The sequence below is a fragment of the Scleropages formosus genome, chromosome 9, assembly GCF_900964775.1.
Source record: "Scleropages formosus chromosome 9, fSclFor1.1, whole genome shotgun sequence".
Lineage (NCBI taxonomy): Eukaryota > Metazoa > Chordata > Actinopteri > Osteoglossiformes > Osteoglossidae > Scleropages > Scleropages formosus.
In genome coordinates, this window is record NC_041814.1 from 3951990 (window position 1) to 3979797 (window position 27808).

Here is a 27808-nt window from a genome sequence, read left to right on the forward strand (position 1 = left end):
ATGGCAAGTGTTGGCCAATGCTCCCTATGGACAGCAGACAGCCACTAGGAACGTAGTTCAGGCTGCCAGGTTGGACAAAGGGGTTCATGGGGTTTGTCCACATGCCCATTTTCCCTGGGTGCTGCACGTTTTCACCACACAAGAAGATTTCCTCCCAGGCTAAGGCTTTTGGATCGAAGTAACCAACCTATGTGATGTGTTCTACCTTGAAGAAGTCAGGCTCTGCATCTAGACATGCTGACTCATCTAAGGACACTAGCACTGAGATCAGGTTCCACCTTCAGCTAGGAGGTTACAATACATCCTCGGTTACAGCACGCACAGACGTATCCAGTATATTCTGGCCAGAAGGTATGATGAGCTATGGCTATTCGTGGCTCAAACTCCTCGGTGACAAAAAGGAAGTGACACTGTTCCTTGTGGTCCTCTTCTGTTTCTTCCCTTCTCTTATTTTCTGCTCCCCCTCCATCCATCAGCAGGCATATTACATTACATCTGCTCTCACCTCGCCCACCTGGAGGGTCTGGCCTGCTGAGGCAACTGCTGATCCTGGCTGATGCTGGAAGTCACAAATAACCTGAAGAGACCTCACTCCTCCTACTCCAGCCACTGCTCTTCCATGTGGTTTGTCTGCTCCTTTTCTGTGCATCGCTGGCCTCTTTCACCTGCAGCCACTCATACTTGCACCAATTAGGTGATTCCAAGTATCTTTGAGATCCTTCGGCTTCCTAAGCGCTGGTCCTTACACCGTTAAAAGAAACCACAGAGGCTAAATCAAAGGTGCTTTTGTTTCTTCGAATGAAAAGCACCTGAGGCAACGGTCGTCGGAACAGTGAAAAATATGGACAAAACAGAGTCTTGGCAGGCCCAGCTTACAATGGCTGGAACACAAGGCACCTCTTCCTCTGAAGTAGGGCTTTATAGCGCTGTCAAGTGGTCGGGTGGCCATGTTTGACAGGGCCAAGGGGAGCACAAAACTACAATGGCAAAGCAAAAACTGCACAGGGTGGCCGACCCCAGGGACCCGGTCAATTCACCACCGAGTGAGATCAAGCATGAAATGTCAAAATGGCCCCTCTGCTCGCAACGCCAACAGTGTTGTGCCTTCCACAAGCTCCACCAAGGGCAATTTGCTTGTTGAGTACTTGCAGCCAAAAGTGGCAGGCCCACACCGCAATCTTGTGTTTAGGGCCAGCGTCAGTCTCAAACCGCCTATTAAAGCCCGGTGGTGTGCAGATGGCTTTGGTTGTTCAGCTGGGTCACATTTTGATACTCTGGTCACACTACTATCAGGGAGCCATTTCATGCCTTTGTAAAACATCCATCTCAGTGCAGAGTCACCGGCTGAGAGCCCTTGAGCCCCAGTTGCACTGATAAGGATGCGGATGATGAAATTCCCTTTTAACTCTTGCAGCAACTGGATGGATGCAACGGTAGTGGCGGGGTAACCAGCCGCCCTCCCCGCACAAGACATGCCACGCACCAGAGACACCATTACAGAGGCATTTACAAAGATCTGCCCTGGCCAGGCATAAATCCCAGTGTCTCACCCATTAGGCTTTGTTCTACATTCAGTACACATCCTCCTGTACCGCTGTCTCATTCCTCCACAGGCCTGCTGCTGAACAGACAACTGCTTCTGGCTTCTCTCTTCCTCTTCCCTTTCTCTCTCACCCTTAGCTGTCAAACGTGCTATTTGGCTCCCTTTCTCTTGTCTCGCTGTTTCCACATCCCCCTCTTTAACTATGATCTACTTCATGGTATCATCAGCTCTTACCTATTCCTCTCTATCCTCTCTCCGCCCCTTCCCTATAACCCTTCTGGACCGTCCTTAGACAATTTCTTGCCCTACTGATTTCATCCTGGCCATATTTTACCTCTGAGTGTATCTTTCTCACCCCTGGGCCCTTCATCGAGCATTTGGTCCTTTCTCATGCGTTCCTCCCTATGTATCTCTCCCACTGATACCTGTTTGCTGGAGTGGAGAACACCCCCAGGATGATGTCCCTTCCCTGCAGCCGAAGCACAGGGCTGGTGGAATGCAGGAGGTTAAAATAGAAGTGGGCATCGCCTGGGACTGAGCAGTTGAGCCGCGCCTTCAGGAAGGATGTCCACTGCTTCTCCAGGACTCGTTGGGACCCGCCCAAGTCCCCTTTACATACCCGGGCCACCCGCGACACCACCACCTGAGAAACAACAGATACGTGCAGGCACACACACGGAACACTATAAGCCATGTGTGTGCATTGGTTGTATTTTGGAGCAACTGGAACTTGAGCGAAAGGGTTGCAAGGAGCCCACACCACTGTAATAATTAAAGCATCCACTCACATCTACTTAAGCCAAAAAAGGGTAAACTCTTCTTCATAGATTACGAAAAGCCATACAACTTTCCCTGAGGATGTCAAGGACACAAGTGCTACTAGAGAGTCCCGTTTTATAACAAGCCATTATTTGGAACAGTAAACTATTGTTATTATTAATTAGTGAAAATGTCAGCTCATTTCAAATTGGTTCTGTGAACAATCTAACCTTCGCCATCATGGTGCCAGAGAAACTTTACTTTTTTTGTATCACACAAACACACATTTCCTCCATTCACAAGAGCATATTCCAAAAATATTAACTGCAAACTGAGTAGATGAAAAGGGATTCTGTTGTTCTGTCATGTACTTGTTTTCCCTGATGCTTTCTGTTCTCACATGACTGGTCTCACTTGAGCAGCTTTAAGAACCTTTCCGATGTCTAATTCAACGAGTTCTTTTTCTTGGTAATTAAATACAAACCCACATGCACTCACATGCCGCGCAACTACAAGCATAAGTGTGACAAGAACGACCATGAATGTGGCATGAGATGAAATTTACATAGGTGTTCCTTAGTGTTACCACCTCATATCTGAAGAGACAATAGATGTCTCCTAACCGCTCTCCTTCCAAAAAAATCAAGGTCTCAGGAAAGAATATATGTATATTTTACCATAAATGAGGAAATAGAACATGCTAGTGGAGTAATTACCAGAGATTCCATAAAATGAGAATTTTTTTATTGTACTTTTTAAACTTCTATCCTGTCTCACTAAAACTGGATTTCAGCACCTTAACAGCTAGATTTAAGTGTGAGTTTAAGCAACTCACTGAAATAATCACTTTGTGAAACAAGCTATCATCAGGTTTTAATTATTTATTATATATAATGATTGTATTAAATATAATTAGTTAATTGTTTATTATATAAATATAATCTTTAATTATTGCATTGACATGCTGTCCATTATTTAAGCAAAAACATTTCACTGGTATTATTACGTTGTCTGATTTTGCACAGTGCTAACAGTCTCCCTCACCTTCTCCAGGTAGTTAAACTCCATGGCCATCTCTCTGAAGAAGAAGTAGACGTGAGGGCCCCACTCCACCGCACTGACAAAGTAGGGCTCTGGAAAATGAGGAAAGCCCATCACATGACGCTATAGACCAGGACATACAGTACACACAGACCATACACACACAACAAGCACTGATGGCACACAGAGCTACGGTAGCGACAAATCCGACAGATGCTACACAAGCATCCTCGGTGAGGTACATGGATGGTGAGGTAAGGTACACTCATGTGTAACTTTTGCTTGAAATCTCCTCAGTCTGTGCACGTACCTCGGAACCACTTTGAGTCGTGTTTGACCGTGCGCAGCGCTGGGCTGTCCCCAAGGCTACGATAAATGACAGCGTCGATGGCCAGGAAGTCAGTTACCGTGGCTGTGAAGAGGTTCCCATCTAGAAGAGAGACACAGAAGCACACCTTGTTGAGTACGGGCACTACAGGGAACTGTACGCCAGGACAGGCAGTTGACAGCATTTCTTATTTGAATTACTAAAATTATTATGGCACTTATATATGTGGGAATGCAAGGCACTTAATATCATAACAATAGCTTGTTTATTTCCAACAAAGCTGCAGACGTCATATTGTGAGTATGAGAATCTGTGCTACGTTTTACAGTAAATATGACAAGTTGGGTGAGTTTAAAAAGTGTTACCTGCAAAGAGGGCCACATTAGCATGTCTAGGGTCATAGGGACATCGAGCCATTCCACTGATGGTCTCTCCCACCATCTCTAGTGTGTCCCCCTGTGACACACACGCGCACACATTACTGAGAGATCGCATTCCTCACCGAGCCGGGAACGACACACACTCAACACCGCGACACTGCGCTCCCTACCGAGGGCTCGGTTACTCAGTCACACTCACACATACAGTGTAAATGCACATGCGTACTCACAGGATCACGCACACGGTGAAAACACTTACATCAGTGTGACCAGCTTCCTGTTAAAGTGGAGCACATCACATTCAAAGTAACACCCACACACACATACACACACACACACAGACACATATATACATGTGCAACAGATAAAATTCTAATGATGGCTACCTTTTTAAAGCAACTCTGTAGATGAAATGGGGAAGAGATACCATTAAAAAAGAGCTGTCAGAGAATCTATACTCTGTGTGTTTCTCCGGGGAATCGCAGAGCACATCAAACTCCCGTCGGCACTGCCTTTCATCAACAGCAGGCAATAACAACTCGAGTATTCAGATGTGCTGTTGGATGTTTGAGAAAATGATTGCATCCTGCTGATTTAACCAAAATATTTTCAGATACGTACTTTCAAGCAGGAGTTCTAATGGTGTGCTATGAAATTATCTAGGCCCGGAATTTACATTTGTATGTTGATTTTTCTATTCTCGGAGGCTTCGGGTTACCTGCCTGATTTATGGTGACAGTCATTTACAATTTGGAAGTGGGAGAAGATAAACCAAGTTAAGTCTCTCATGACAGAGATCAAGCTGGAATCCAGGACATCAAAGCTACTCCTGAAGCAGCGATGGCTGCGTCTTCTTTCTGTGTTTTTTATTAACTTAACGCCATTGCCTGGAGGCTATAAACTAACCAGCGACACAAATCAATGAACACAGACTTAGTCATTAAGGTGCCAGAGCCGAAGTCTGATTGCAGTGGTGTTTCGAACTCTTCTGATTCTTGTACAGTACTTGGTAGCATCAAGCTCCATATGTAAATCCCCACCTTGCGTAACAGGAGCAGTGCACTCATCAGGACACCCTAACACACCCACTTACATTTATCTAACACTTCTTTTAAAGCAACTCAGAATTTTAAGCTACTTAAAATGATTAACCCATTTACAAAGCCGTTTAATTTTTACTGCATCACAAGAGGGTAAGTACTTGATTGAGATACTTACCCTGAACAATACAGTACTACAGTATTAAGTGGAATTCAAACATGGGTCTTTAAAGTCCAAAGGCAGCAGTTCTAACAATTACGCTATCTGCTGCTTTGTTTGTGTGTGTGTGTGTGTCTGTGTTTGTGAAGGGAAAGGTACAGAAAGGTACTCACGGTATAATTGGCACACAGAGGGTTGAAGGCATTTGTCCCGCACACAAACAGGCCCCCCCGTCGACTCAGTAAGACCTTCACAAAGTTCCGACACTCGTCCTGAAATCACAGGACAAGACGGAGGCATTTGGAACATGCAAAGCCAAGAAGATAAGAACAGAAGGAATAACAAACATTTCCCCAATACGTAGGACATACCACTTCTATTAGAGTTATCATTACTTTTATGGTCATAATCAGCATAATTTACCAGGTGTTTAATAACCAAGGTGAATCATTGAAATTCAAGTTCATATGACAGCGTACAGTGCGTTATAATTTTGTTCCCAAGGTAACTGATGCAACGGGGGTGCGGTGGCGCAGTGGGTTGGACTGCAGTCCTGCTCTCCGGTGGGTCTGGGGTTCGATTCCCACTTGGGGTGCCTTGCGATGGACTGGTGTCCCGTCCTGGGTGTGTCCCCTCCCCCTCCGGCCTTACGCCGTGTGTTACCGGGTAGGCTCCGGTTCCCCGCGACCCTGTATGGGATGAATGGTTCTGAAAATGTGTGTGTGTGTGTGTGTGTGTGTAACTGATGCACACTGACTCGTGGGCCTTGTTAAGGTTGCTTGGTTTGATTGCCCCAACCCTGGGCTGAACTGAACATAGCTCCATTTCATCACCCCCTCCCCCACTGCTGGAGTTGTGGAACTACTGATCAGAGGATGTAGACACTTTTGGTCTAACTCTGATGTCACTGGGAGGAGTACCAGGAATGGGGAGTGAGTGTTATTCCAGATGCTGCCATCTCCCCCTCCATGCATCCCATGAGAGGTCTAATTTTTCTCAGGATGAGCAAAGGCTGGGGGGACAGCTTGTGTGAGGAGAAGCAGGGCGGCAATTCCTCATGGTGTGCGAAAGCAGGATAAGTGAGAGAGAAAGCGTTTGATCACTGCTGCGTGTCTCGTGTGTGGGAGAGTGGATGGTGCAGCAGTACTGATGAATTTTTCTGCATGGAAGCATAATGTGTGTTTTTGTAAGAGTCAAAATTACAAATTAATACCAGCACAAGGACCCCTTTGAAGACTGTAAATAAATTCAAGGCCACAAAACCTTAATGTTACAGATCTACATTTATGGGGCCACAGCAACACTAAAGTAAAGGGTGTGTTTGGCGTATGAAATTTATCCTCTTACAGGTTCTAAAGCTCTTAACCATTGCCATGTATGAATTTATGGTTTAATTTCAAGCAATGGTCGTAATTCTTGATAACCCAAACCCCACAATCAATCACAGATTTTATAGACTATTTTGACTACAGGTAGTCCTCGATTTACGATGGGGTTACGTTCCGCGAAACCCATCATAAGTCGAAAATATCGTAAGTTGAAAATACATTTAATACACCTAATACACACCAGACTGGGAGATGCGGATCGCTGCCGCTGCCCAGCATCACAAGAGAGTATCACACCGCATATCGCTTGTCTGGGAAAAAAAATCAAAATTCCAAGTACGGTTTCTACTGAATGTGTATCGCTAGCTTGCCATCGTAAAGTCAAAAAATCATAAGTCGAACCATCATAAGTTGGGGACCACCTGTATTTTCTTTATTTTACCTCTGCATTCTCTCTTTGTATATCAACATCCCCACAATCCATACAACCTCTCTTTTCTGAGGTCCCACCCTAGTTTATAAGAACCTCCTCTGTGATGCCGCCCAGCTCTTATTCGAACTTCATCCCCACCTCTTCCCAGCGTGTCCGCCCCAGTCCCTCTGCGCCTCCTAACAAAACACCACCTGTGCCAGCAAGTGGTCCCCGTGTTCCAAAGCGATCAGTGCCACAGCTCGCTGTAAGTGTTATGCTGCTGAATTATTAATCTAAAGATCTGGGATGAATTACAGTGCAGAGTCCATGCAAGGAAAAACATGTTTGTTTGTAAAGGACCCAAAATAAGTAGTGCAAGGAAGTGAGGGGGTGAGGGGGTGAGGGCTGGATGGTGGGGCCTCGGAGGACATGCAGGCGGTGGCGCTGCGGTGGAGCCATCTCGCCAGATGTTCTTTTGACTAAGTGCAGCCGCAGATGGCCCCAACAAGTGCGTGGCCACATCACTTGTCTCCCGTCTCATCTTTCTGCATGACTTCTCACTTACGGTTACCCCGTCTGCCCCTCCCGAACAATAGCTTCTACAGGTTTTCTTCCACATCTCTTCCTGCTTCACTTTATTTCAACAACTCTCAGTGTTTCCCCTGACAATCCACCTCCCACCGCTGTTGTGTGTGTGTGCTTTTTTCTGGAGTATATCAAAGGGAAAAACACAAAGTAAACAGCAGCACATGGCACAAAGCTCAAGTTTTGACTTTAAAAAAAAACATCTCCTTTGTGGGCATATTACAAGTTCCATTACATATTTCATTCATTAATTTGTTTTCTTTAAGCTTTCCCTTCACATGGCTATTTCCCATAATTCTCACTCTACTGGCAACAGCACACCCAGTTTTGAAGCCTTTCCCAGGATAACAGCAATGGAATTTAGCACGCAGCTAACCCTTGCTTAAACGTTTCCTGCTCATACTTGGTGTCCCCAGGACTTGAGCTTTGCCAAGACCACAGAGGTAGCCCTGAGTCTTCACACAATCCAGCACACTCCCACACTTGGCTCTAAGCAAAGGCACCGAGTCTCCGATTCTGGCTCTCGAAGTGTGCTCTCGCATATCAAGTCTGCTTTGATTTCACTTTTTAACAGAGATGTAGAGCGCACTCAAAAGAAAGAATAAGTAGAAACAGCAGTACTAAGAAAAAAGGCTCTCAGACAACCTAAAAAACTCTTTTTTTCTTTAATTCTTCTGTTAATTACCGCATGAAAGCAAATATCAGCACTCTCCAAAACAGGAGGAGTAGGAAAAGTATCTTATCAATCATTATGTTTTCAAAATTTGGGACCAAACTTGAGGAGGACATACAACTTACAACCTTTTAGGTACAGCTTATTTCTGCTGTGGGTAAATTAAAAAGAAAAATCTAGATTGATTTGGCTGGAACAATGAAACAGCACTTTCAAGTCACGGAATTCAGTGAAATGCTTTAATTGGATTTCTTTGTTTGGACCCTTGTTCTTTCCTTATGTTCCAGGCAAAGACATGCAGAGTTAGTGCTTATCTGTCAGTATCTGATGGGACTGAAAGTCTCCGGGGTAAGCTAGCAGGGCCATTTGCAATTATTCGAACAACAAGCTGGCAAAATCCAGGCTCATGACAAAAAAAAAAAAAAAAAACAGAGGATGGGATCTGCTTTAGGATATTACAATTCCCACCTGATCATATGTCCAAGTGATCAACCAGCTGGAAACATTTCATTACAAAACCAATTACCCTGGTGGCTAATATATCTGACACAAAATATATATTGAAACGGTCTTTCAGGGGCAAAGAAAGAGTCTGAGAGAAGAAACACATCAGATAGCCACATAGGACACATCATGAAACTCCATTTGACATTCTTTCTCTTTATCTCTCAACTCGACACATTCTACCCCATCATGTTCAACACCCCCCACATGACACATGCCATGGCTTTCTAGCCAGGACTCCAACTGATCAAACTTCCTCCTGCCTATTTGTCACCTTTCTGAAGCCATTTTGTAATTTTGCTGTAAAAGCCCTACACTGAACTTTTTTTAGACTTTTAGCCCATTCTCCTTTTGTAGAGACTCAACAAGTGAACTAGGTTTTAACAAGCCATGGGTATTTCAGGTTTTTACTGAAGGTTTTGTCGAAAGTGACCTACAATATATGTCGAGCCTCACTGCTGTGCGGTTCAAATGGAGGAGTTCAGTTTAAATACCGTACTTAGGCCTACATTAACAGGCCCCCTTCAGTCCTTCTTGTAGACAAGTTGCCAGGCTGTGTCTTTAACCACTGCGCTCCCTCCTGGTACTGCACGATATAGCCAGGCTGCTGGGCTGGTGTACTGCCCCGTTTCCCTCGTGTGTCAGTGCCTTGGCCTCACCTCATGCTTGCCCTTCATCCTGCAGATCCTGATGTCATTCTTATTGGATTCCCAGGTTCTCTTCTGTGAAGGAAAGGTGAAAGCAATAAAACCACATCCTGCTGTTATACACTGCACACATGGCTTTAACAAGCAGACCTTCCTCACCTTGCTGTAGAACATCTCATCTCCAGCCACATTGTCCAGCTCCACGCGGAAAAGGTCATCTCTGACAGGGGAACAGGAGGCGAGAGAGGATCAGGACAGCCTGCTAATGGCATACCACCTAAAAAGTTATTTTTACATCAAATTCCAGTATGATCACTTTTCCAGAAAAACTGCCTGCACACAATGATCTACTCAAGCTTGATGCGAAGAATGGCGTCATAACTCAGAACAAAGGACCGCTCTGTGACAGAGGAAATTTTAGTGGTACGATTACGGTATGACTGACTTCCACAACTCTGTGAGGATGTTTCAAGTGTATGATTTATTTAGGTGCAAGTGCCCGAAGGTGAGAGGTTTTCTGTTCTACCACCTCTCTGAAGAGCATAAATGAGTAGGAACTAACCTAAACTGGCATCTGAGGAGTAAAATAACATTTTTAAAAGGCAACCCAAACCTGCGAGCCCTGAGTTCCACACCCTTCAGCAAAATACCAGCAAACAATATGACTTCATTAAAATGAGTGACCTTAAAAGAAGAAGGTCAACAGCATAACAGTGAATATTATACACACACATTTTCAGAACCGCTTGTCCCTTACGGGGTCACGGAGCCTACCCGGTAACACAGGGCGTAAGGGGACACACCCAGGACGGGACGGGACAGGACGCCAGTCTGCCGCAAGGCACCCCAAGCGGGACTTGAACCCCAGACCCACCGGAGAGCAGGACTGCGGTCCAACCCACTGCGCCACCACACCCCCTAGTGAATATTATACCTTTGCGAATACTATAACTTCGGTGCTCCGCCCTCATTACGGATGAGTAAAAGCAGGAATTGCATAGACTTTTCTCGTACCGCAAAGCTGTTCTTGAAGTTGTATTGCAGCTGCACAAAGAGCGGATGCTAATGTATTGATTAAGGACGCCAAGCTCTGTAAACAAGGCTTGCTGGTTTCAAGCTGTATGGGAGCCTTTTTTACACAAAGAACTTTGAATGTTCTAATCTGTAAATCTGTGGCGGCCAGGCCATTGCAGCAGTATCGATCTTATCTCTGAAACCCGGCTCCGCTCCCCATCTGTGGTGCTTCTTTATAGGCCTGGGGCTCATCGGCAGAAGGGAGACTGTGTCTCAGGCAAGGGGAGGCCTGACCGCTGCTCCAATAAATTATTCACTCCTGCCCCTCTCAGTTTGTTAAAAGAACACCCCTGAAGTTATTGCTTTACAACACAGGACTTTGCTTAAGTGGCATGGCTAAGATTACCCTGTACTCCTGTGTCCTTGGTCCCTTTTGCTCTCTGCTATTGTTTTTTTTTTTTTTTGTTTAATGACGATGCAGTTTAAATAACATACCATACAAACAATCAAGCTGATAGTTAAGTGGACGGGCATTTTCATCAAAACCACTTCTCACTGACCTTCTCTCTGATTCATGTAGACGGAAAACATGTAAAAAAAGGCTTCCAAGATTGTGTGGGTGACAGCTGACCCTGGGATTTCCGGAAAAGGGATACTTGGTTCTAGAGCCTCGAGTGTCAGTACGTATATGTTTGGTATACAGTAATGCTGCTGTGCTTCTAACAGCCTTGCACTCACGTACTCATACGTTACTTGGTAAAATGTACTTCGAGGTTTGGCTGGTAAAGTGTACTTCAAGGTCACTCATGACAACTTGAATGTGTTTCCTTAACCTGTTTCCTCTTTCCTGAAGTCTGTGTCCTTAACCACACTGCCTGTGAACTGTATATTTTAGTGACTACTTGCACCTAGAAAACCAGGCAAACTTAGTTCCCATCCATTTTTTTTTTTTTTTCTTTTTCAGAACCGCTTGTCCCATATGGGGTCGCGGGGAACCGGAGCCTACCCGGCAACATAGGGCGTAAGGCCGGAGGGGGAGGGGACACACCCAGGATGGGACGCCAGTCCGCCACAAGGCACCCCAAGCGGGACTCGAACCCCAGACCCACCGGAGAGCAGGACTGTGGTCCAACCCACTGCGCCACCGCGCCCCCTTTAGTTCCCATCCAAATTCAGTAATTATGTAATTTAAACATTTAGATGATGCTTTTCTCCAAAGGAGCATGCAACAATCTACCCATTTACACAGCAGGGTAACTATTACTGGCACAATTTAGGATAAACACCTTGCTGAAGTGTATTACAGCTAGAGGCAGGGCTTGAATCTGCATCAGTTCAAGTCCAAACACACCAACTCTAACCTCTACAGAACCTGCTATTTTCAGCGTTACTCTAAAAAACAAGGGGCCATTCAGCCCTAAAGGACTGACACACTGATTTTGGTTGTCACTCTCTTACCTGCCTCTGGGCTGATTTTTCAAGACCACAGAGAGTGACAGACACACAATAATGATGCATCTGGGTAGTGGTAGGTGTATAGAGCAGAACAGAGAACAGTACTTATCTGCCTGGGGTCTGTGCTTCCTGTGTTTCTCTAGATCAGTGATCAAAGATATCGTGCCTTCCAGGACACGCCGCATTGCCTGGCTTGTGACCTTTCTTCATGTTCCCGGCTGTGTTGGTTCCCGCAGAGTTGCATTCCCGCTGCAGCTGGGCCCGCAGCTGTGTGCTCGGCACTATCTCTGTGCGACTGAAACCTACATCCGGCTGACTGTGATTACACGTGGCCCTGTTTCGCCCTCCGCTCTCTTTTGGCTAGTAAGAGGTCTGTTTTTCCCTAGTTCATCTACGGTTGAACAGCAGAAGGTCATAAAGAATATAACAGCACAATTTAAATGCAAGCGAGAGAGATTAGGCCTAGCAGGTTAAAGTCAGTTTCTGTTACAGAACGGCTTGTTAGACACAACCAAAGGGAACGACAGCCTGCAATCTTTCCCCAACTTGCCAACTCAGAGCAAACTCTTCTGGGAACAGTCCCTTTGTGAGAGCTAGTCCTACATTCGCCTCTAATGAGGAGCTACCCTTACAGTGCCGAGCGCATGCCTACGCTCCTTCGCTCAACATCCGCTCCAAACAAGTTGCAGAACTTGTTCAATACTGCAGGATGTGGACTCTGTCTGTCACACGCCACTTACTGTAATGCACCTACATGAGTATTTGGGGCATGGCTTTAATAGGTATTGCTTCATGAGCATGGATGCTAATACCGGAAGGATTTAGACTTTCTGGTGTTCTTATCAACCAGAACACTTGGATACGGCTTTTAGCAATCAACATGTCGTCCCTGGAGGTACTTGGCAGTTTTCACTTTTACGTTTTTCACCATTGGATTTCCACGGCACAGCAAGACCCCATTCCTGGTAAATGAATCCCTGCTCTCAGCAAGATCAATTTCTAGAAAGGGGACAAAAACTTCTATTACAATGTACTTTCACTGCGAAAGTAGAGTATTGCAATTTGTAAAAGCTGGACTGTGATGTTCCGTCCAGGGTGCGTCCCTTCCCCCTCCAGCCTTGCGCCCTGTGTTGCCGGGTTAGGCTCCGGCTCACCACGACCCCACCTGGGACAAGTGGTTGTAGACATTGTGTAGGGGGCATGGTGGTGCAGTCTTGGCCAGGTCCCGCTCTCTGGTGGGTCTGGGGTTCAAGTCCTGCTTGGGGTGCCTTCCGACGGACTGGCGTCCCATACTGGGTGTGTCTCCTCCCCCTCCAGCCTTGCGCGCCCTGTGTTGCTAGGTTAGGCTCCGGCTCACCGCAATGCCGCTTGGGATAAGTGGTTTCAGTCAGTGTGTGTGTGTGTGTGTGTGTGTGTGTGTGTGTGTGTGTGTGTGTGTGTGTGTGTGATGTAACACACTTTGTTCAGATACTACTGAATCATCTTGACACAGGACTTCATGAAATCAGCAATAAACTGGAAAAGATAAGAAGAATCCAAATACTGTATCTACAGACAACTTCATCACGGACCTCTTGACCACAGGGTCTAATCCTGTATTCATGTATGGGCAGAATATGCATTCCCACTAATACTGATTTCAGAATAGACTGAGAAATTACTGACAACATCAGTTGTACTGGGTATTGCTTCATTGAAAGTGGCAAAAAGTGGAGCATTGCTATATTTCTTCTGTCTCTGGGAATGGCAAGCTAACTAAAATCGGTACTGCAGCGAGAGATTTGTGGGCGTGCTGTACACCACTCGATAGAGCAAGGTGAGTTAGCAGAGCCTGCTTGAATGCTCGATAAAGCAAGGCGAGCCACATGGTCTTCCTGCATTGCTTTTTGCTAAGCATCCTCCAAACTCAATACAACATGAGACAGCTCATATCTATTAATAAATTCTCAAATTCCCTCCATCTTTTTCTAAACACTGCTACAACCTCTGGGGAAATGTCACTGGATCTTTTTTCTCAAAGAGAAATGGATATACGCACATGGTAACAGGCAAAATTTTTGGAAGGCAGGACAGTATTATCTGGTACAGAGTTGCCCTAAATGGCCGGTGGAAGTGAATAAATGCTGAGATCTAAATGTACAGATGCCACTAGCTGATTCTCCTGTTTGAGAGATCTTACAAAACCTATGGTTGAAGGCAAGTTGTTTCTTTACCTCAATTGTTAGTATTCTGTTAGGTATTTATATTTGTTCACCACTGCTTCTTTGAAGTAGAACAGCAGCTTGTATTCTTTGTGATGTTTCTTATTTCTCTCTTAACTTAGAGGGTGTTTCTACATTTCTGTTTGGAGCAACCTAAATCAATTATATGTTATCCAAGTAAATATGATGGACTGATAATAGTGTGAGGAGACTGAAGATCATAAAACGTATCATATGCAATCATTACAGTGGCTGGGTATTACCTAGCTCCAATGTAAAGGGTCCGGTTGACCTTCAGAATTCTGTGGATATGCAAAGCCTCCTGTCTCAGTGATGAACGATGAGCTCTGCCCAGAAACACAGGGTATCGCTGGACCACTGTAAAGGGGAGAGAACAAGACTTTTATCACATTACTGTTATGTTCCTCAGAAGATGGAGAAGGGATTCTGAGACACAACAGATTTCTGGTATAATGTGCTATCTAAAAGGCCTGTAGAGACTAAAGAGTACGTTTCTGAGACCATGTATTCATTTGGAAGACAATCAATACCTCCCACTGCTACAGCATATCAGTCAGTCTGCTCTATATGACTGACCAACGTCAGATGAGGGGTTGGCCTTGAGCAGAGGTGTTCTTGGCCTGACCACTACCCTGACTCTGACCCCAAACGATCTGTGTGAAAAAAAACCTACCCTCTATAGGAATGGTATGCAGCGGACCAGGTTCCTCAGGAAAGGCAGTGTCAGCCAGTCGAAGAAGCACTAAGAGCAATATGAATAGAGGGGCCATGGTTGTCATGGCAGCAGGACTCGGACTCTGTAGAGACATATAGAGGAGGGAAGTCACATTTAAGTGGTGTTTTAACCCTGCAAGGGAATTATTAAGCACACATTGTAATGTGAACATACAACAAAGAGACTAAAACATTGTGCACTTAATATGAAATAGCGAACCAGTGTGCAGACTGATTTCATAATGCAAACATAGCTAACTAACTGTAGTGTCCCATGTGGGCAGTCAAACATACAGGAGCCAATTAAATCCACCATCCAGCAAAGAGCGCAACTGATTTTGAAAGCAGATCCTGTTCGGTGATGTCTGGGACACAAGTAATTCATCAGGATGCCCAGGCAAGATTAGCAGAGAGAGAGTAAGGGCGATGGAAAGTGAGCGAGAACCCAGACTCAGAAGCACGTGCCTCAAATTAAAATCCTGCAGCCTGTCCAGATCTTACATTTGGCAGCTCAGTAAACAGCAGGTAATCCTCTGCAAGGCAGGACTGCTGCAAAATAGGCAGAAAAAGGACAGAACAAGCATACGTAAGGAGAGTGGAAATAAAACCATCATCTAAATAAAGTTAAAAACGCTTGGTCCTCTGGGAAAATGACTCAGATTTGAAACAAACAGAGGTCTTGAGAATTATTACTGTTATTATGAAGTGTTACTGCCAACTGTAAATGTACAGTCCAGTAGTTGTTCCAAGGGAACACCAAGGCCAAACACGCAGTCGATATGATTGTATGGCATCAATGGATAGCATAACATTTATCAAAGTTACATTGTACTTGCAGCGCATTTTAAGTTCTAATTAGGTTTCTGTACATTAAACTAATAGCTTTCTTCATCAATTTAATACAGCTATTCAATCTAGCAATTAATTTCTTTCTGTTACCTACATGTGTTTAATAATGCTATTGTTAAACCCTTGTTAAACTCGAGAAGTTGTAAGAGTCCTCCACACTAGCTGCAAAAACACTTTGTTAGAAACAGTCACAATAACTTGCTACAATAACAAACAAGCAGGCTCATATTTGAATGTGACCTTCACACACAGTGTATGCAAATGCACACTGAGACACCTCAGGTTTCTATGACTTTATTCAGATGTGACCAAGCATTTCAGATTCCACTATGGTTACAAACCCACAAGTGACACCATGCAAATAAGGCCACACACACACACATTCATGCTGTAGAGATATTTTAAAATAAAGCAGCTCGCAATATCAAGAGTTATTATCTTGGCAGGCATTTTTGAAATTCCACGCATGGATGTCAGAACAAAAGGACCTAACACGCACCAATCGCCGAACACCCACACCACAAAATTAGCGGAAAACATGAGAGGGCCACAACTCAGGGAAGAGGAAGAGAGAGGAGTGTGTGCAACAAAGCAGGGAGGAAGAGAGGTTGCCACAAGTCAGCTCCACCAGAGACTCCATTGTGTCTGGTATCAATAATTTATAAATTAATGTCAGGCTTCACGCATTTGATTAGCATAATTAGGAACTGTAGAGTATAGAATTTCATGGCACGATGAGTTAGAGAGAACACAGAGTGCTAGGAACACGTGTGCAGTGGTGACAGTTCTAGAGCATGGCGCCTTTCTTATCTCTCCGAATCCATCACTCCGTTTTCCAATAAGATCAATTCGATCTGTGGGCTAATGAGTGCACACTCTCTATCCTATGAGATGAACCCAGAGCAATCTGTCTAACGTCTCCCATCAATGCCACGCATTAATCAACACAGCTGAGTCTCCACTCGTCACCATTTACAGTCGCCTCCTCGAGGATTTACTGCGTGTTACCATACTTGTCCATTTCAGCAGACCAGGATCAGCCAGGGTCAGTGTAATTATAAGCATTTAAGCAGTTAACTTGTAAAATAAAGTAATTAAGAGATCATTGAAGACTGAGGGATGGCTGCCTTAAGTGACTGGACAGGCTATTACTATTGACTGTAGGAGCAAATGAATCAAATGCATCTTGAGTCTCTGACACAGAAAGACGTTAAAAATGCAGAGGTGCACGATACAAGCTTAGACTTACAAACCTCATGAAATAATAATTTATCAGCAATGTGAAAAGAATGCAGAATGTGTAACACATTTCTGTTCCAAAGATGTTACTGGTGCTGTTTAATCCAGAGACGCTGCATATTTCCAAATCTCTGTGTGGAACAAGCTGGACTCACCATTTGCAGCTCCGCACCTCTGTAGATATGCACTATTTGTGTTTCCTACACAAGCAAGTCCATCAGGTAAAACACACACACACACACACACATTTTCAGAACCGCTTGTCCCATACGGGGTCACGGGGAACCGGAGCCTACCCGGTAACACAGGGCGCAAGGCCAGAGGGGGAGGGGACACACCCAGGACGGGCAGGTAAAACAGAAATATGATATTTAATGTTTAACATCTAAAACACATTGGACTGATGCTGGTATTTTTATTGGCCACAAATCACCATGGTTTGTGTGGCCACCAGTCATAAGATAGAAAATGTACATAATTTGTGTTACGTGCTATAGAGCATAATAGTTTATTTTTTTTACGAGATCATGCTAGTTAAAATATAAATAAAACTTTAGTGTTATACATGTCTTCTGTTTCTTTTTTGCCTAATTTTTACAGGAGACTTTAACAGCCTCCTGAAAAAAAAAAGATGATACAGGCATTGTTGAGCCAGAAATTTAATCACATAGCCTGGAGACACTTGCACTGTAAACTCAAGCTACAAATACACAAGGTAAAAGAATGTTAATAAAATCATTCTCTCTTGGCCAGTAGTAATAAAGAAATTTGTAAATAAAGAGGCTGTATTATGCTGTATTTTGCAAGTTTATATGCTCCACTCTGCATGTGGTAAGAACTGCAGTTCTCCACCCATTAGATCAGAACAAATTACAGGTTCATTTTAAAATAGTACAATGGAGAAAAAGAAGGGCATTATAACATCAGCAGAACAGAAATTGTATTGATTATTTCATAGTCTGTACATGTACTATGTATAGATTATTTCCGAATCCAACACAAGCACAGTGAGAAGTGGAGTCATACTGTAAAATAACCCGATTTCACACAAGTAAAGCTGGAGAATGTAGATAACAGGAAAAGACAGAGCCTGGAAGGAAACGACTGCTGACCCTGAAAGAGAAGAATGCACACTCCGGACAAAGATCTGGATTTTACACCCAGTGTATGCAGAAAGAGAAGCCAAAACGTGTAAAAAGGTAGTCTCGGCAGGAAAGTAAAGCCAAAGCAGAAGGAAACGGAACCACAAGTAGAAGGAAATCAGAAGGAAACAGGAACATAACCAACCAGTTTCTTTTTTAAGAGTGACCTTAAACTTCTCTAGAGGCCATGGTCATGACATCCTTAATTTTCAAGTGCAACACTTAGCAACAGCAGAGTGGCAAAAACATATTTGGTGTGTAGACAATTTTGGGCAATCTTCAACAGGTCACTGTTCACTAAAGCAGATACTTGCTCTCTTTAATTGTATGCTGAATTCAGGTGAAGAACAAAAAACAGCATATACCTATTTATTTGTGTGTATGTGTGTGAGAAAGGAGAAAATGTTGGTAGATAATATTTAGAATCAAGACTGGTAAAAACAGGTCCAATTGGATCAAACTGATACATTTGGACCAACCCATGTTCAAGAGCAGCAGGAGGCAGCTACTGTAAGCTGCCCTTTCATTCTGAGTGACTCATTTCCTACCAACGGTTACAACACCCAGGTGGCAGGATATAATATTTTTCCCATAATCCTGAGGACACGGATGTTATGGTCCTACTGAGAGGCATCGTTTGAATGTGTTATTTCCTTACGAATGCTTGGTTTTCATGAAACAGGCGTGACGAGGCCCAAAACAGAGAAAAAGGAGCCCTGCAAATCGTGTCTTAGGACCTCCCACCATCACAAGTAAGAGGATCCCAGAATAATACATGCTTTCTCCTTTACTCTCAGTTTATTGCCATGTTTATCAGCACCATAATCAAGACAGCAATATATGCTTTAAATTATACATATTTCAGCAATGGGAAACTGATTTCCATTTTAAAAAACTAACCCAAAGTTGGCCACAAGATCCAAGGACCTCGTTCACCAAATACGTCCATAAAGCAACCACAGGAAAATGGAGGGCGATAACCCCTAGAGAGTTATACATAATAGAAAACCCTCCTAATGGTCCTGAAGGTTTACAACATCACAGAACCCCTTGATGTAATTATTTTCCTAAAATTCCCTCAAGGCCGTGTATTATCTTACATAAATACTCGCGGTAACTTAATATCTAAACTTGTTCTCATGAACCAGACATTTGGCCTTTTACCCATGAATCATAGGGGCAAGGTAGATTTATCATAATGGAAACAACAGCGTGTGTCTTTGGCTGTGACTGGAAAGAAGAGCTGGAGGCTCCTGGAAGGGAGGGGAGGTCTCAAGGTTGTCGAAGTAAGCAATTCATTTTTTAACGGGGGGAAGAGGAATGAGATATGAGAAGAAAGGATGCGCGAGAAAAGGGGGACTATGTGCTTAACAGGAACCCGCGAGGACAATTTCCAATTCTCATTGCGCTATATCAGTAATATCAAAGCGGTTTCCCCTCCCCCCTCTATCCACCCCTCTCTCACCCTCCCCCCAGGCTGGATTTGCTGACTGAAGTGTGGTCTTCCCTGACAAATTAGCATCAGCAGAACAAGTCTCACAAACGAAGGGACCCATGCCAAACAAAAATACACCGAAACAGAATTTATTCCATATGACACTACTACTGATGTATATTAATGCGAACCGCTAATGCTCCCAAGTCACACTGACAATGAAATGACTGCTCGAGAATCAGCACACTAGCACTGGCTATTATAAACAATATAGAGCAAAAAAACTGGGCAAAAAATACTTTACCTCAGCTGACACTTGCATTGAGAAACACAGAGCAGACGGCACATTCACAAATGAACACAACAGATTATCGGTAGTTAGGCATTTATTAGAGGCCCCCTCTACCTGTTAAACCCGAGAGGCAGGATATCGCTGTGGTTGTCGCTTTCCATCAGAAAGCTTGGCGTGAAAGTTCTGCCACTGACAACTGAAGCAGGTATTGTACTGGCAGTACATATTTATTCAGCCGATCATTTGGCCGCCACCTCTTTTCATCCTCTTCCCCTCTCACTTCATTTTCTCTTTTATTTCCTTCCTCTCTAACATGTGGCTCTGCCTCTCTCTCCCTCCCTCTCTGACTAGGAGAAGCGGTTTGTTGGTGCAAAAGCCTAAAATCAGCCAGCTGCTCATGCAGATGAGGAAGGTAAATTACCTTTTATCATGCCCTACACATGTGTATAGTGCACTCCACAGCCCATACTGCGCCCTTTGGTCCGTGCTCTCACAGCCACGCACATGCTGCATGCAGTCAACACATGTTTAACATACTGGTGAACACACACATGGAAGCGCCACAAGATGATGGTACCCAATCGGGGGATAAGGACTGTGATATGAGCACTGATGCAGGCGCAGGGATGCACACATGTCCGCACATATCTGCAAGCTGCAGGCATGACTCCAGCTCCGGCTGTGCGGCTGGTTTGAATCCCTGCACCAGGACTGAGAGGCATGTTAATCAGGCTAGAGGGGTTGCCAGCTTGGGCGCACAGATCCCTCTCTCTGTTTCTCCCACTCTGTGGTATCTCTCCATCCTGGGTGGTGAAGTTGGTCATGAGAGCAGGCTGCACTGAGCAGTTGGTTTTTGCAGATTTTGCCCATCTCCCTGCTCCCCTCCCCCACTCTTCCAGAACAAAGTCTCTACATCCCCGCTGTGGTGTTTGCAACAGTATTAATATACATTGGTCTGCGGTGGGTGGAAGTGGGTAGCTATGGCACTCGTGGAGAAAGGGTGGGGTGGTCTTGGTGGATGGGGAGAGGGGGTCAGAAAGAGCCATTTCAGTAAGTCTTTGGTGTGTGTATGGGGACGTGGGTTGCGGGTGAGGGCCGTGGTGCAGAAGAGAGCAGGAGTTGCTCAAAAAACTGAAAAGGTGGGTGAAATCAGGTTCGCTGTTTACTGAACCCGTTGCTAAGGAGATGAGAACCAAGGGACAGATTTAGTCATAACAGAGGCACGGACTGATAAACCAGCAGCCATTCAATGGAGAGTGATAATCAAGCACATGTTCGGAGAGGGGGAGATGGAGGAGCAACGGTAACAGTGGAGAGATTCAGGGAAGGGAGATAAACGTGGAGGAGGATTTGGAATGGCTATGGTGAGGAGGACATGAAAAAGGAAAGAGTGGAAACACACAGTCAAGGAAGAGGATGCAAGATGGCCTTCTAAACCGAATGATCAAAGAGGCACACATGAGGGAAAAGAGGGGTCGTGTACATTGAAATCGGGGGTTGAAAGATTTCTGATGGAGTGACCAAAAGTGATGCAAGTCACCCAGACCTGGTGGCGGAGGCACATGGCCTACACACGTAGAGATGGGCGGCCATGCGAGGAACTGCATGCAGCCAGAAGGAATGCGGACTCATTTGTCCCCTAATGACAGTTACACACGGCTTCATTGTCTGCTTCTTTCCCAAGAAATGGAAGTACTCTTGTCAGACAGACACCTATTGTGCTCGTCCAGGTCCCAAACATTTAAGTTTACAAAAACTCCATTTGTTCTTTAAATTAGGGAGTAAGTGGTAAACAATTGATCAGTGTTTCCCCCCGAGCCTTAAGTCAGGGGAATTACAGAACTCAAATAGTCATCATGTTAAGAGGACCACAGCTTTGGTTTCCTCTTAGAAGAAAGACACCTTGGTTTTCCGTTGGAGAAGGGATCACACTAAGCAACTGGCTGCATATGGTCTATAAGACCGCAACCTTCTACATCTTCCACTTCCAGTGCTGAACCTGTGGCATCTCCTTTTTTCCGTCAATCCAGTTTTGTTCAAAGTGTTAACGTGGTGTCGATGTGCCATCAGGTAACAAGATGGAAACTGAAATCAGTCACTGAAGCAACACACTGCAGAAACCCAAAATTTGAACAGTAACTCCTAAGTGAGACTGATTAAACATCAGCAACTCATATTTGACATCTATATATCATGCCTACGGCAATTTTGACACAAACAGTAACTTCAGTCAATAAGGGTCCATGAAGTTAAATTATATATTTTATTTCTAGCTGTCCACTGTGCCAATCTCAAGCCCTTCAGGCTGGCAAGAAGTAGTAGGAGTGCATACATTTGTAAATTTGACTACACATTGAACCAAGGCAGCCCTGTTACATCACGCCTAGTGTCCACAGAGTAAATTAGGTCTTAATACACAATTTCAGTTTTGCCAAAACTCACCTACTGCACTCATTATGAAGGGGCTGTTCACGTAATGACTTTGTTCAGATTTATTGGAAAACTGACAATGGCGAATAGAAACACAATGTAAAAGAAAGTGATGGAAAGCATACAAATATAAGGAGTGAAAGGATACACAGCACCGTCATAAGGCTTGTCACATGAAGGAGCCGATGCTAAATTAACCACGGCCAGGGCAAAAATCAGCGGAATAACCTCTCTCCGCTTTGATGGGTAAATATCAGGGTTTGTTTAGTTTTTTAAATCTGAAAGAAGACGACCTCATTAGGAGCAGCACTTGGATTAAATGGAATTTAATGAGCTTTGCTGTAGAGCTGATCCACAACATCGGTTTACCAGACAGTTTTTATAAAGAGGGACTTTATAAAGGCCGAGGTCCTTAATGATATAGGTTAGTCTCTCTCGCTGCAGCTACCCTCAGGAGCAGAACAGAGAGGATGGAAGCTTTGAAATGGCAGCCCACGGAGTCCAAAGAAACATGATAAGAATGATTTCAACTCAGAAAGATGTCTAAAAACATGGGGGGTTGGTAGGGGCATTTTTCTCCACCCCACTATTAATGGCCACAGTTTACAAATTAAACAAGGTGTCACGGCATGCAGCGTAGATCACATTCTGAACCTTGTTCAGTTGCTCTGATTCACTCAGGCTAGTGGCATCCACACTACCACTGGGCGCTATGGCAACAAGTCATCTCTGCTATATGTTGCTCACTGTCTGTAGCTGGGCGTGTACGACTGTGCCATTATCTCTTTTATTTCGTCGTAGAAACTGTTAAGAAATAAGACAAATCACTGCTGCAGAAAAGAACGTGTGTGTTTGTGTGTGTTTGTGTGATAGTCTCCCTGTTGAAGACCCTGACCTTTAAAAAAGGAATACTAGCACTAATAACTGTAGTTAGAGGACGATACAAACAAACTTTTCTTTCAAGGCCATTGAGCACTCCAGGGGGAGTTGATGATGCACAGAACTACTCGCTTCCAGAAGATTCCTTGTTACTGCATAGGGGAGGCCACAGCTTGAGACGGAAACAGCTTGAAGCTCTGGTTGAAAAAGTGGAGCTGAACTGGTTGGAACTATTTCAATGTCATTTTAATGGAGCTATACTTAAAGACCATGATATTCTGAAGTTTGTGTCTTCATAGCAATCGTTTTTGATCTTTCGTATTTAGATTTAGGGGGTGCGGTGGCACAGTGGGTTGAACCACAATCCTGCTCTCCAGTGGGTCTGGGGTTCGAGTCCCGCTTGGGGTGCCTTGTGGTGGACTGGCGTCCCGTCCTGGGTGTGTCCCCTCCCCCTCCGGCCTTACGCCCTGTGTTACCGGGTAGGCTCCGGTTCCCCGTGACCCTGTATGGGACAAGCGGTTCTGAAAATGTGTGTGTGTGTGTGTGTGTATTTAGATTTATTCATGCAGGAGACACTTTTCTCCAAAGCAACAATCATTACTTTGCAGTATTTACCTGTCGCCTTTCACATCCAAGGTGGCTTAAAGGCTAGATACGTAAGACTAGATACACTTCTTATCCATATAGATACCAGATCAATGCATACACACATACACACTTTGAGCAATTTAGAGTGACAAATCTACGTGAAAGACATCTTCAGACTGTTGGAGGAAACCAAAGCGCTCGTAGGAGACCCACGCAAACATGGTGAGAACATGCAAAGTCCACACAGACTGAGCCTGATTCGAATCCACCTCCAGAAACATACTTCAGCACACACACACCTGTTGCGCCACTATACCTGCCCTACTGTCAGCTGGCAAATTTTACTGGAGCTCAAGGATACTTCAGCAGGGATTCGAACCCAGGACTTTCAATGCCAAGATGACAGCTGTAACTACCTTGTTCCTCTGTAAATCATTCATTATGTTGATAAACTGTTATATTGTCTTTTTTAACACTGAAGACAATGACAATATGGGAGAAAAAAAAACTTAAAAGACATGCATATAACTGCCAAAGACAAATGAGAATTTATAAATTTTTAAAGAAAACTAAAACCTGAAAATGGCCAAATTTTACTCCCTCTATACACTGCCAGTCTCTCAAAGATAAATACAGGTTAAGAAAAATAGTGGGCACAATTATGCAAGTAGGCATTTCCAGTAAAGAACACATGCAGTTTACAGATTATATTTTTTCCTAATTAAATCACTTGCATATTTATTAGAATTTTATTTAATTATGTAAGACACTCACAGTGCCACATCAGTTTTCAAGAACCGCTTACCCAGTTAAAGTCGCGATGATCTGCAGCCAGTCTCCTCAAGAGCAGGGAGTAATTCGGAGTCTACCCCAGATTTTGTTCAGCTCTTCCATAACATCTTGACTAGACTGGAGTAACTGGTTACAGCAGCTGGACTGGAGTGTCTCTGCTGCGTCGCCCTGCAGTGAACAAACTGAAGTGACCAGGAGTTCCAGGATGGAGAGACCCTTTTTTTTTGCTGAAGTATCGTCAATGAACATGGTAATTGGTCGTAACTACACAGAGCCACACTGACTGTTTAACATGGACTAACCTTTAACATGGCTCAGTGAAACCACTCGGGGACATGAAGTCAGCTTGTAAAATGGTGGGGGGTGCTTGCTATTTCATACGGTGGCATTTTGGGCACTGCTGTAATAGTGACATCAGTCCTGCTGAGAACAACAGGGAGTCAATGGTCGGCTTGAAGGAACCCCTGATACAGAAGGGCTGTCACAGACACGTGGCACGCATAGGGGGTGTGTGGGGACTCTGTCAAACTGACAGCCAAATCTCAAGACCTGCACTCAGAGGGGGCAAGGCTCCATGTGCAGCACGAGCACGCTTCCCATCCACCTCTCCGACACACAGCCGCACGCCGTCCGCTCTCATTTTCGTGGATCCCTATTGATCGTCTGATTTCCTCTTCATCTTTAATCAAAAGCTCCAGAAAACTCTGATGTTTAATTAATGAGACACTCAGAGGGGCCCACTCACTGGCTCTGAGAGGCGGCTGTAATTAATTATTAATGAACTGGCTGGTAATTATCCAAGCAGCGTATCGCGCCTGAGGAGCGAGCAGGGAGGAGGCAGGGCTGAGTCCCTGTCACCTGTTCCAACCTATCAGTTGCAGGAGGGAGCCACCGCTCAATTAACTTCCCATCCTCTCACTACGGTGGGCAAACCTTTCACGTTTGAGGGCCTGCCGAAGAATGGTGAGGTGGGAGGGGAGAGCGATAACACGCAAATAAGAACAAGCCGTCTGACAGTCCTTCCATGCCCAACCCTAAGTCCCCAGAATTCAATACGTGCGGGAAGAAGCGGTTGCCGCGGGTGCAGATGGATGGGTTGTGCGTCTATAGAGTGGGTCCATCTGTACGTACACTGACCCGTCTGCCAAAGCCTAATGCCTATTGATTAATGTACGGCAAGCACGGGCAAGGGCCGTGTAGAAAGTAGGCCACCGCGTCCGATGGTACAGCAGCTGACAGCCTATTAGCCGGTGCTGAGGCGATCTCTATAACAAGGTGTACAGCATCTCCGGCACTGGAGGCTCCCAGCAGCCTTGGATCCACGTGCTCACGCCAGCCTGAAGCCAGGCATGAAATCCCATTAGGGAGCTTCTCGTATCTGCTCACTCGTATGTATCGTAAACATGTCAAGGCGTATTTTTTTTAAGTAATAAGATACTGAAAATATACTTGCAAATGCTCTGCCAAGTTTATTTTTGAGATAGGATAATTTAAAAATACATACACTTTCTGTCCTGTCAACATGAATCCTTTTTAATTAGCTCAATAAAAATGAGGGAAATAATATGGTTCACACCGGTGTGTAGTTTTATGCATGCAGCACATAGCCTTACTCTGAACCTACCATGCACCTTTTGACAGTTTTCCTGCCCTCAACACCTTTGTTTTTTACCTGTCCAAGTAAAAAAACATTTACCACCTGCCCATATGCATGACCTGCAATCCACTCTGAAAAATTAGAAACAAACCTTTTGGATTCTACATCCGAGTATACCGGGTTCAATCCATCATCCAGTTTCCAACTAACAATTCCATGAAATACTCTCTTCTGTTGCATCTGACTACTGCTCCCTCCACCTTGTCATCATCGTCCCAACATCTTTCTTCTGCCATTACCATGGATCTCTCCCATATCTTTTGAGTGTCTCCCCACCTTCTCTGCATCTCCTGGCCTTGCACCTTATCTGGCTCCTTGATTCACCGCCCTCCGCCAGCTTATCCCAAGTTTCTGACCTTTGGCTTCCCGGTGGAATTCAGTTCATATTCAATAAAAACTTGCTCCCCCATAATTTCAAATTCACAGGCTAATGGAGGATTATCTCCAGGACTGGAGCCAGATTTCTCTGGCAGTAAAACAGCTGACACTGGAAGCAGGACTGAAATTTACAAATTAATAAAAGGTCAAGATATTTACTCAATTTCAGTTTATACCTTATATATCCCAGCAATGAACAAAAAAAAATTGAAAAGTACATCTAATTCTATGCAATGCAGCTTCTCTGCTGCAGTTTAGACGTAAAGCTTCCAGTAGACGCTCACGGAAACATTGACCATAACACAAAGAGCTCTAAGAAACACATTCTTTGAAAGCACATTAAACAGTTTTATGAAGAGTAACACAATGATGAAGTTTTGTGATTAACCCCAGACACCTCCTTGCCGGAGCACAGGTTTCAAATTAGCATTATACATCTGCAAAGCGAACGTGTGAGCACAATCGTTTCCAAAAAAGGACCTGTGTGAACAGCGCCCTGTGTAATCAAAGCAGGCATTTTTATGGCGCCTGAAATCGTATGCTGCCATTTCATTTCATTTCATTTAGTGCACGGGCAATGTGTTAGAGTAATCAGGAGCTATCCGCTTTCCCTGCCTCGACTGGTCAGCGCCTGACGGCGGAGGCTGCTGAGGAGTGGGGCGGGGTTTCGGGGCCACAGTGGGGTTCTCGCGGTTGGGGCTGTGACAGGGTGTCTGTTCTACTCCATCATCGCCATTACTGCAGGGAAGCTCCCCCCGTAGAGCCTGCCAATCAGTCAGCTGCACTTCTAATCACATCGGCCGCATGCAACCAGTGACCCTGGGGGTCTAAGGACACTGGGAAAAAATGGGTGTACAGAGAGGGAGGGCTGTATCAGGGACATGGAGGGGAAACGCTTCTCTCCAGCCAGGTCGCTCATCGGCACCACATGCCCCACAGCTGTTCCCTGGACATATAAAGTGCCAAGTGCGACGAAGGTAAACATATCACTGCAAAAGAAACAATCGACATGTAGACGTTACATATACCACTCTGTGATATTCTAGGTTGCACTCACTAACACTGTCTGGCTTGCACAGGGATACCTCACACACGTACAAACACACACCCACACGCACGCGCAAACACTCATTTGTTTCACATTGCCTCGCACACAAACAAGGGTACGCGCTGTCATTTGCAGAGAACAGTTAGGATTGCATCAACAAAAGCCCGGCTCAGGAGAAGCAATGGAAAGAGCGCTTCATCTCGTCCTTACGAGAGCCATAACACTTCTCCGTGGCTGCGCTCTAAATATAGCAGCAGGCCTGGGCTGTCCAATA

General features: G+C 44.7%; 1 protein-coding gene across 2 annotated transcripts in view; it reads right to left on the bottom strand.

The window, feature by feature from the left end:
• Positions 1–27808, bottom strand: part of sema6bb (sema domain, transmembrane domain (TM), and cytoplasmic domain, (semaphorin) 6Bb) — a 75579-nt gene that overhangs the window by 21936 nt on the left and 25835 nt on the right. Inside the window, exons 2-11 of one of the 2 annotated variants that reach the window (XM_018728257.2) lie at positions 24465–24619; positions 14765–14888; positions 14334–14448; positions 9560–9620; positions 9413–9475; positions 5425–5523; positions 4037–4127; positions 3654–3773; positions 3347–3435; positions 1969–2186 (exon numbers count right to left, since the gene is read on the bottom strand). In XM_018728257.2, coding sequence (XP_018583773.2) covers positions 1969–2186; positions 3347–3435; positions 3654–3773; positions 4037–4127; positions 5425–5523; positions 9413–9475; positions 9560–9620; positions 14334–14448; positions 14765–14870 — 962 coding nt within the window. In that variant the 5' untranslated portion in view covers positions 14871–14888; positions 24465–24619. The remainder of the gene's footprint in view (positions 1–1968; positions 2187–3346; positions 3436–3653; positions 3774–4036; positions 4128–5424; positions 5524–9412; positions 9476–9559; positions 9621–14333; positions 14449–14764; positions 14889–24464; positions 24620–27808) is intronic. The other variant, XM_018728258.2, reaches the window with a different exon arrangement.